Raw genomic sequence first — 9,637 nt, forward strand, 5'->3', positions numbered from 1 at the left:
AAATAGGAATTCAAATCTTAAAAGTTTTGAAATTATGTTTTTAATTTTCCAAATATTTCATTTAATATTTAAATTTTAAATTTTTTTAATAAATTTATAAATTATTATAAAAATTTTGAAAACTAATTAAAAGTCAAACATTAATTTCACAAACTAATTACAATCTACAATGATGTAGGTAGAGAGGTACAATAATTTGGTCATTAAAATTTAAAAAGGTAGATGCTCATTGTTTTCTAAATCAATTTACTTTTGCCTTGAGATGCTCACTGTTTTGTAAATCAATTTACTTTGCCTTAATAGTAAATATTAGAATAGTTTAATGAGGTTACAATTTCGTTTTCTAAATAATGAAATTTCCGACAAAATTTTGATAAAATCTAGATAATTTTTTTGGAAATGTAGATTATAACCATCCATTTCCATTATCAACGACGGATTCAAACCCTCAAGCCGTCAGATATTTTGAAAATTTTCTCCCTCGCTTACTGCAAAAAAATTGCCATCTCAGCGAAATTGTGGCCATTTCTTGTGTAAAGCAAAATTGTGGCCTCAGACGAATTTGTGGTCATTTCTTGTGCATCTACACGTATCGTACGAAAGATAACCAGATTTTCATTACCGTAGTGGCCTTCAGACTTGCAAATGTGAGCAGAAAACACGAAGAGAGCATCGAACAAAAATAAAAATCAATTTATTAATGTGCTTCCTATAGAGTGAAACAATGAATAGGGGTGACGTAGAATGAATTGAAGGGAGGGGACGGAGAAATAAAAGAAAGGACATATTTTAGAGTTTGCGGATGGCCTGTTAGATTTTTAATAGTTCAACTTATTATATTGCACGTTGAAATAAAGAATATTCTATATGAAAGTGGAATCCTTACCGTTCATCTATTTTTTTTCAAAGCAAAACTGAAACTATGGAATACTTATTTCCCTAATATATTATTATAATAATTTAATATTAAAATTATAACTTATTAATTTCTCCTCTGCAATCACCTCTGAGCGTTGCTGTCTCAACTCGGCCATTCCGCCCCCAGCGCACGAGCAGATCGAACCTCGGATCTGTTTAGATCAGATCGCTGCTCCTCGACCCTGTCTTCTGACCCCTGCGTGCTCCTTCTGCGGGTGAGTTCGTTATCTGAGGATCTGCCCAAGCGAGGCCCCAGGTCATGGAGACTTGATCTTCGCCTGTCAAGTCAGATCTAGGGCCCATGGAGGTGCTGGGTACCCCCCAGGCCCCTTCCTCCTCTCCTCCGTCGGCAAGCTCCCCAGCTGAGGCGTTCAGTCGTCTTCTGGAAGGGCTACCCAAGAAGAAAAATGCAGAAGCAGCGAAATTCGTCAAGAAACTCGACGATATCCCCGAGATTTCTCTACCCCCGGAAACCCCGATCCAGGTTGCTCTGTCCCTGTCCGAGCGGGCTCTCATAGGCCAGTTTACCAGTCTATGGCCATCTCCCAAGACGACAGAGAGTTGGGTTAAAAGAAACTGGTCGCCGCTGATCAACGAAAGTGTGACATCTTATTTCTTGGGCCGAGGATTCTTCCTCTTTGAATTCACCTCCAAAGACGACAAAGAGCTGATCTTTCGAAATGGCCCTTACTTTATGGGCCCCCAGGGTCTGTATCTGAATAAATGGACCCCCGACTTTGACCCAGCAATAGACGTACCCAAAGCTGTTCCGGTATGGGTTAGGCTCCCCAACCTCCCGGTTCATTGCTGGAACTGGGATTCTCTGATGCATATTGGAAATGCCCTAGGGAAATTCATAGACCAAGCGAACAGCAAGGATCAATACGACTGCGCAAGGATCTGTGTTGAGGTGGATCTAGAGGAGGGGCTTCCGGAGGCCATCAAACTCAAAGTAGGAAACTGGACGCATGTGCAGAAGCTAGATTATGAACAGTTGCCTTTCAAATGCCGGAAATGCCAGGTCTATGGGCACTTCGCCAGAAACTGCCCAACGGCCAATGAAGCAGCTCAAGGGAAGGAGGCCGGCTGGAATCAAGTAAAATGATCCAAAATGGCATCCAAGACCCAGAAGCCGGGAGGAACTACCGGCAAAGGCCTCCAGCAGGACCCAGCTCAGCAGATCCAGCAGCCCCAGCCCTCGTTCAATCCAGAGAACAGGTTCGGCCCTCTCAGCTCCCAACCAGAGGACTCTCATGAAGTAGCAGTTCAAAAGCCAGCGTCCCCAGACAAAGGTTCCCAATCGCCCAGCGTTAAAGACACGGGAGCTACTGAAAGTTCAAAAGGAACCCCTGAAGTAGTCGAGGAGGAGGATCAAGAGTCAGAAGAATCGGAGGAGGAAGGGGAAATAGGAGAATCCCAATCCTCGGTAAGGAGATCTACAAGAGGACGTAAAACGGATCGGGAGAAAAGAGAGCACGAAACGTACAAAAATAAACTCCAGGGCAGCCAACCAACATTGGAGAAGCTGTTAGCAAAAAAGACGAAGATGGTAAGAAACCAGCATCAAGGCTCCAAGGGAGCCCAGCCAAACAAAGGTAAATAATGAAGATTATCTCCTGGAACTGTAGGGGTATGGGCAGTAAAATAAAAGAAGAAGCTATACGAAATCTAATAAGAATAGAGGCCCCTGACATACTCCTTCTCCAGGAGACTAAGATGGAGGAACCAGATTTTCTCCAGGTAAGCAAAAAACTTTGGAAAAAAAGTAATGCATCAGTTGTCTCAGCCCGAGGAGCCTCTGGAGGGTTGGGTACTCTTTGGAACGAAAGCAGATTTTCGCTGGTGGCAGAGGCATCAAATACCCACTGGGCGATGTTAAAGATGCAGCATGTAATTACAAAAGAAATCCTTTGCCTTTTCAATGTTTATGTTCCGGTAAATGCTGGAGAAAAAAAGAGCTGCTGGGACTCCTTAAGGCAGCAAGCAGATCTGGTTAATTTAGAAAATGTCATCATAGCAGGCGACCTGAACATCACTTTGCATTCTTCTGAAAAGAGAGGAGGCTCCATTGTACGAGACCCGGCAAGGGAATGGGTTGAGGATCTCCTCCAAGACTGGGATCTGCTAGATATCAAGCCCGTCTCAGGTATGTACACTTGGTCCAATAAAAGAATAGGTCCTGGCCATATTGCAGCAAGGCTGGATAGATTCTTGGTGCATAGCTCTTTTCTTCTGCTTGGCCTAGACGCTAGCATGCATATTCTTCCTTGTAGCACCTCTGATCATAAGCCAATCAAGCTCACCCTCCGAGCTCACATTGACCTAGGTCCCATTCCCTTCAAGTTTAGCCCATTGTGGATCAAGGAACCAAATTTCTTGCAGATTGTGAAAGAAAGCTGGTCTCAGCCAGTCACTGGATCTCCATTTTATATTTGGGAAGAAAAACTCAGGAGATTGAAATCAGCCCTGAAGAGCTGGGCCAAATCTATTGCAAATCCAGTAGCTGAAAGGAAAAATATCCAAAGCCAGCTTGAAGCATTTCAATTGAACGCAGAAGAGGCTCACATATCCAGAGAGACTTTAGAAAAGGAGGCTCACCTCCAACAATGCTATCATAAAGCTTGCCTGACCGAAGAGGAAACGTGGAGGATCAAATCGCGATGCCTCTGGCTAAAGGCAGGTGACAGAAATACATCATTCTTCCACAAGCATGCTGAAGCCAGAAAAGGTTTCAACTCCATCAATGAAATTAAGGAAGCGGATATCACTCATAAGGACTTTGCAAGTATTAAACAGGCAGCTCATCATCATTTTAAAGGGTTGTACAGTGAAGATAAGAATACGAATCAGAACTTTAGTTTGTTGGATGGGATTCCCTCCTCAATATCTGCTGATATGAACCAGCATCTAGAAAGTAAAGTCACAATGGATGAAGTCAAAAGGGCCCTCTATGCCATGAATCCTGACAAATCCCCTGGCCCTGATGGCTTTTCCGCCTCTTTTCTCCAAACCTGCTGGCACATAGTGGGGAAAGACCTATATAAAATGGTTCAAAAATCGCAGGCTTGCCAGAAATTAGGTGGAAGTACTAACTCCTCTTTTCTAGCTCTCATTCCCAAGGAAAAGGGAGCCAATTCCTTCAATAGGTTTCGCCCTATATCCCTGTGCAACATTGGCTACAAATTGATCACAAAAGTTATTGCTAACAGGCTGAGGCATATTCTACCTAAAGTCATCCCGGAGAACCAAGGAGGCTTCATTCACGGAAGGCATTTAGTGGACAATTTCACACTTGTCCAAGAGGCAATTCTATCAAGCCAGCAGCGCAAGGAACAAGGTATGGCTATCAAACTGGACCTAGCAAATGCCTTTGATCGAGTTAATCATAGTTTTCTTTTGAATGTGTTGAAAAAATTTGGTTTTGGGGTGAGATTCATCAATTGGATCCGGGCCTGCATCTCGGAACCATGGATTGCCCCTTTAGTCAATGGTAGATCTGCAGGTTTCTTCAAAGCTACAAGAGGGTTAAGACAGGGTTGCCCCATGTCTCCCCTGCTGTTTGTAATTCAAGCTTCAGTTCTCAGTTTCCATCTAAACAATCAAATGCAAGAGCAGGAGATTTCAGGGATATCCATAGCAAGGGGGGTCCAAAATATAAATCATGCATTATTTGCAGATGACACTCTGCTTCTTGGGACAGCTTCGATCCACTCGGCCAGAAGATTTAAAGAGACGCTCGATGAGTATTGCATGGAGTCTGGTAGCAGCCTCAACAAGGGTAAGTGCCATACTTACTGCTGGAATACCCCACCCTCTTTGATCAACTCCATCTCCAGATGCCTAGGATTCGCAGCTTCCTCAGAATGGACATCGTTCAAGTATCTAGGGCTGCCCATCTTCCTCAAACACGCCCACAGTAGGGACTGGATGCCGCAGGTAGAAAAATTTAAAAGTAAACTCCAAGCATGGGGAGTTAATTAGTTAAATATGGCAGGTAAGACAGTCCTCATTAAAGCTGTTCTTAGCAGCCTCCCGTTATTCCAGTTTTCTGTGCTTCTGGCGCCCAAGGGTATACTCCAGAAAATGGAACAATATATCAAAAACTTCTTTTGGAAAGGGGGTAAACACAATGAGAGAAGATTCCAGCTTGTCAAATGGGAGACTGTTCTCAAGCCTAAGATGGAGGGAGGGCTCAACTTCAAAAAACTCCTTCATCAGAACATAGCAATGGGAGCTAAACTTCTATGGAGGCTAATTGCGCCTAAACCAGGCTGGGCACAGACAGTTCTCTGGCGAAAATATCTCAAAGGCGCAAGACTGAGATGTTTAGACAGACCCCTGCCTCAAGGAAACACGTCGTTCGTCAACCTCTGCTCCAAAGCCGCCCCTTTGATTCAATCCAAAGCCTATTGGATTCCCGGAAATGGGAAAAAAATAAATTTATGGAAGGACCGTATTATGGATCGCGAACCTATCGGAGAAAGCCCAAAGCTGAAATCGCTGAAGGATTGGTTGGTGGCTGCAGGGAAGACCAAGCTGTGGGATATCTCCACTTGGAATGGCACGCAGTGGGCGGGCTGGAGTCTGCCGGATCCGCCCTCAGACCTTCATCAAGAAGTCACCCACCTCTGCGAACTATTGAATGGAATCGCACCCACGCGCATTAATAAGAAGGATAGGTGAGGCTGGGGCGATCAATCGACTGGTTATACAGTCGCCCAAGGATACGCGTGCCTAGATGCAATACCAAATGCGCCCATAGATCCGGCCCCGTGGAAGACAGTATGGGGCATCTCCACGCTGCCAAAAATCGATTTCTTTTGCTGGATTTTATGTCACAGGAAAATATTAACCGAAGATAAACTCCAGAGGCGCGGTTTCTACGGACCATCCAGGTGCTCGTTGTGCCATGACTCTGAGGAAAGCGCCACGCATCTGATTCTTAATTGCAAGTTCTCAATTCAGGTCTGGAGAGAACTGATGGAGTATTGGAACCCCAGATTCGAGCTTCCAGCGACCATAATAGACCTGTTTGCCACCTGGAAAACCTGCTATCCCGGACCCCCTCCCAAAAATAAAGGGATCAAAGCGGCCTGGGCATCACTGCTAAAAATTTGCTGCTGGCAGCTATGGCTAGAGCGCAACAGCAGAATCTTTAGGAATCTCCACCACAATGCCAAGACGGTGGCGGCCAAGGTAAAGACCCAATTAAAAGAATGTTTGGGAGGTCATAAAGATGACTCCAACCTCACCCAGTTAGACAGAGATTGGGGGTCCTCCTTGAACCTGAACTTTCAACAAAATATCAGAAGCATGGCTCCTCCAGAGGAATGGAAAATAAGGGGAAAAGGCAGAGAGGACTTCCAAAACTGGATTCTCAAACAGAAGATGCACTCCCTCTTCTTCGACGGTGCAGCAAAAGGTAACCCGGGCAACGCTGGAGCAGGGGGAGTAATTAAAAGCATAGATGGTGCAGAGATCCTCCATTTTGCCTGGGGATTAGGAATCAACTCCAGCATCCAAGCTGAAGCATTTGCCCTCTACCAAGGACTCAAACAGCTTCAGAACCTGGAAATCAAGGAGGCCAATATCCTGGGGGATTCCGAAGTGATCATCAAACTTATGGTGACTAGCTCTACTCCACGGGATTTAAGATTAGCAAGGCTGATCCAAAGAATCAGAGGAATGGCAAAGATGTTTCAAAATCTGAAATTCTTTCACGTGCTGAGAGACAACAACAAAGAGGCAGATCTCGAAGCCAATAAAGCTGCTCAGCTATCGGCCGGGACATTGAAAAGAGACGGGGAAGAAGCATGGGTTCCAATTCCTTAAAGCATTTCAGAAGATGTTTTTTTGCTTAATTCTAAAGCTGTTTGTATGTATATTTAAACTGGGGCAAATAGGAAATAAAAGCACAATTGCTGATTCCAAATGGAAGCGGACAGCAAGGCTAAAAGAATCTCAGAAGGAAGAATCCAATTGGATAGTGCCCACTCCTATTGTATTCAGAAGACTGGTATTTAGACCAACTCATTAATACAATCCATAACCGTTCTTGTTAAAAAAAATAAAAATTTAATATTAAAATTAATATCATAAATAGTTTAAAAAACTATAACTGTGGAAAACTTATTTCTGTGGAATATTATATAATAATTTAGTATTAAAATTAATATCATAAAGAAAATAAAGAAAAATTGTAAAGAGGGAATTGGATTTTAAAGAAATATATATGTTAGTGTCCAAAAGGGAAATGTTACATAAAAATGTAATAAATTTGATAAGAAATCAAGACATATATTACAGTAAATCATAAAAATGTAATAAATTTGATAAGAAATCAAGACATATATTACAGTAAATTAATGTAATAACATTATGGATTAGATGTTATCTAAATGAATTATAAATTACTAGGATGATATTTATAGAAAAGGGAGATGTGAAGCACATTAATATTATAAGGCGCACATTAATATTGTATTAAAGTACACATGTAGGAAATATAAAAAAAAATTATAAGTTGAGAGGGTTAGAAAAGAATGGAGAAAGAAACGAGGAACATTTTTAACAAAAACATGGGGTATATAATGTGAAAGGGTTATTAACCCGTAATAAGTAGTGCAAACGAGTACTTGAAGAAGATGGAAATAATAAAGAAAGATTAATTTCTGGTTTATATGGAAAAATGGATGATACCAAAGTGTATATAGGGGAGGGAGGAAGGTTAAAATGAAGTGTTAGAGGTATTGTGATTTTCAAAGAGATATTAGATAGTGGGCTTCCAAGATTGACTTAACTGGTAAGTTTCTTCAAGATTAAATTTCTTAGAGTAATTTTCTATTACAATAGTTTCTTTGATGATATAATGAGGGTAGAAAGGAGATGATGCCAAAATATTGAATTAATCAAAATTGGTTAGGTGTTAAGAATTATGAGAATGCTCATTTTGAGATTTGATTATGATGATTGTCAACTATATGTTTTTTAAACCAAGTTTTAAAATATATTCTCATGTATGCTTTTTCACATTAAAAAAAATATGATACACTCTTGGGCCTAACATAAAATCTAATAGTAAATTTAAATTGATATTTAATAATCTAAATTAATATTATTTAAAAACATTCAAAACTTTTATTAAAATAAATATTTAAAAAAAATACAATTCACACCATTCTCACACATATAATATCAATGTTACACCCATTTCTCACTTTTCAATTCCACAAGGGGATTAGAATAAATATCTTCCTATCTCCATGATAAGGAAAAGGTGGGGAACATTCAGATTAGGATTTGAACCAATCTAGTGTATAAATTTCTTAATAACAAAGTAATTAAAGAAGAATGAGGCATTACTTAAAAAGTGCTCATATACTATTTAAGGTATTGTTTTTTTTTTTTATTCTTATTCTATTTTGATGATATATACTATTCAATTCCATGTAAATATGTAACAATAACACATGTTTTAGTCTAGCGATGAAAATGTGGTTGAATGTGAGAGAATATTTTGTGTGATCTTGTAAGGGTTTGGATTTTGCTTGAGCATATATTTAAACAATATCAATAAATATTATTAATAATTTTTTTAGCAATTTGTTAGGTAGAAATTCAAAGCATGTGTTTTGTTGTAAATATTTCTACTAGATTGCCTTCGCAATTCTCAGTATAATATATTTTAAGAAAACATTCAAAACTTGTAACAATTACATAATTTTGAAGTCTAATTAAACTGAGATTAGTTTAGCAATATAAATTAAATGGTTAAAAAATATCGATATATTTAGAATGTAGACAAGAAAGACAATTGTGGCAAAATGGTTGATAAGAATTCAAATTTTAGAGTTGAAAATCAATTATATGGCTAAAAACCTTTAAGTAACATAAATAATCACAATTCCCCATTTACTAATGAAAGTAAAATAAATTTAGTACACCATTTTATTAAATGGTAATGATGAAGAATATTCCTTTTTGTTGTACCTTCAGCATACATGGAATATTTATAACTAGTGCAACAATCCTTAAGAAGCATGGAGACAATTACTTCATAATATATCACTCACGTTGTTAAAATTTAAAAAAAAAAAACCATAAAATTACCGAATTATAAATTATTTATTATTATTATTATAATAAAAAGAATTAATATATAAGATAAAACATATATACATTTAAAAAAATATGGAACAATATTCTTATTTATGGAGATTTAACTCCATTTTACCATGGCTATTCTTAATTTGTAAATAGGCTTTGTTACAATATTATGATCCAATACCATGGTTTATCAATATCACATGCCCAAAAAACCATAACTTATTTAATATGGCACTTGCTTATATGGCATTTCTTTTAAATGAATCCATTTAATTAAAATAACAAAAAGAGAATATCTACTTTGTAGATAATTCTAGATGTTTGATTTGTGTATACTATTATAAATATTAAAATATTCCATAAAAGTTAAATATTTACCATTGACTTATAATTATTAATAATTAAATTAAAATTTTAGAAAATCTATTCCAAAATAAATATGCATATCAACATAATAAAAAAAACTCTAAACTCTTATATCTTCTTACTAATATAAACACAGCTATCAAAATAATGAAATGTCCTATAATATTTTTGTTATATCATAATTGAATTTTAAACTACCTTTAATCATATGTCATAATTTTCTCATAAATTAAAGGCATCCATCTAT

At 38.5% G+C, this 9,637-nt stretch overlaps 2 protein-coding genes across 2 annotated transcripts; both read left to right on the forward strand.

Moving 5' to 3' along the window:
* Positions 1-1,219: 1,219 nt before the first annotated feature.
* LOC149248251 (uncharacterized) lies at positions 1,220-2,023 on the forward strand. Its single transcript, XM_089448509.1, has one exon. The coding sequence runs from the start codon at positions 1,220-1,222 to the stop codon at positions 2,021-2,023; it is 804 nt and encodes a 267-aa protein (XP_089304635.1).
* Positions 2,024-2,029: 6 nt separating this feature from the next.
* On the forward strand, positions 2,030-6,750 carry LOC149248252 (uncharacterized). Its single transcript, XM_089448515.1, has 5 exons — positions 2,030-2,295; positions 2,559-4,255; positions 4,595-4,696; positions 4,913-5,597; positions 5,760-6,750. Exons 1-5 carry the CDS (start codon positions 2,030-2,032, stop codon positions 6,748-6,750), a joined length of 3,741 nt encoding a protein of 1,246 aa, XP_089304641.1.
* Positions 6,751-9,637: the final 2,887 nt, after the last annotated feature.

Source organism: Pinus tabuliformis, chromosome 7 (assembly GCF_031772625.1).
Source record: "Pinus tabuliformis cultivar Carrire ecotype Pingquan chromosome 7, CPIR1, whole genome shotgun sequence".
Taxonomy (NCBI): Eukaryota; Viridiplantae; Streptophyta; class Pinopsida; order Pinales; family Pinaceae; genus Pinus; species Pinus tabuliformis.

Excerpts from the sequence above, each read along its gene's own strand:
- LOC149248252 (XM_089448515.1), top strand. The coding sequence starts at position 2,030 with ATGGCATCCAAGACCCAGAAGCCGGGAGGAACTACCGGCAAAGGCCTC. Across the intron at positions 4,256-4,594 it reads CCAGCAGCGCAAGGAACAAG|ATGACACTCTGCTTCTTGGG; the intron begins GTATGGCTATCA and ends CATTATTTGCAG. Across the intron at positions 4,697-4,912 it reads TGGTAGCAGCCTCAACAAGG|GTAAGACAGTCCTCATTAAA; the intron begins GTAAGTGCCATA and ends TAAATATGGCAG.
- LOC149248251 (XM_089448509.1), top strand. The coding sequence starts at position 1,220 with ATGGAGGTGCTGGGTACCCCCCAGGCCCCTTCCTCCTCTCCTCCGTCG.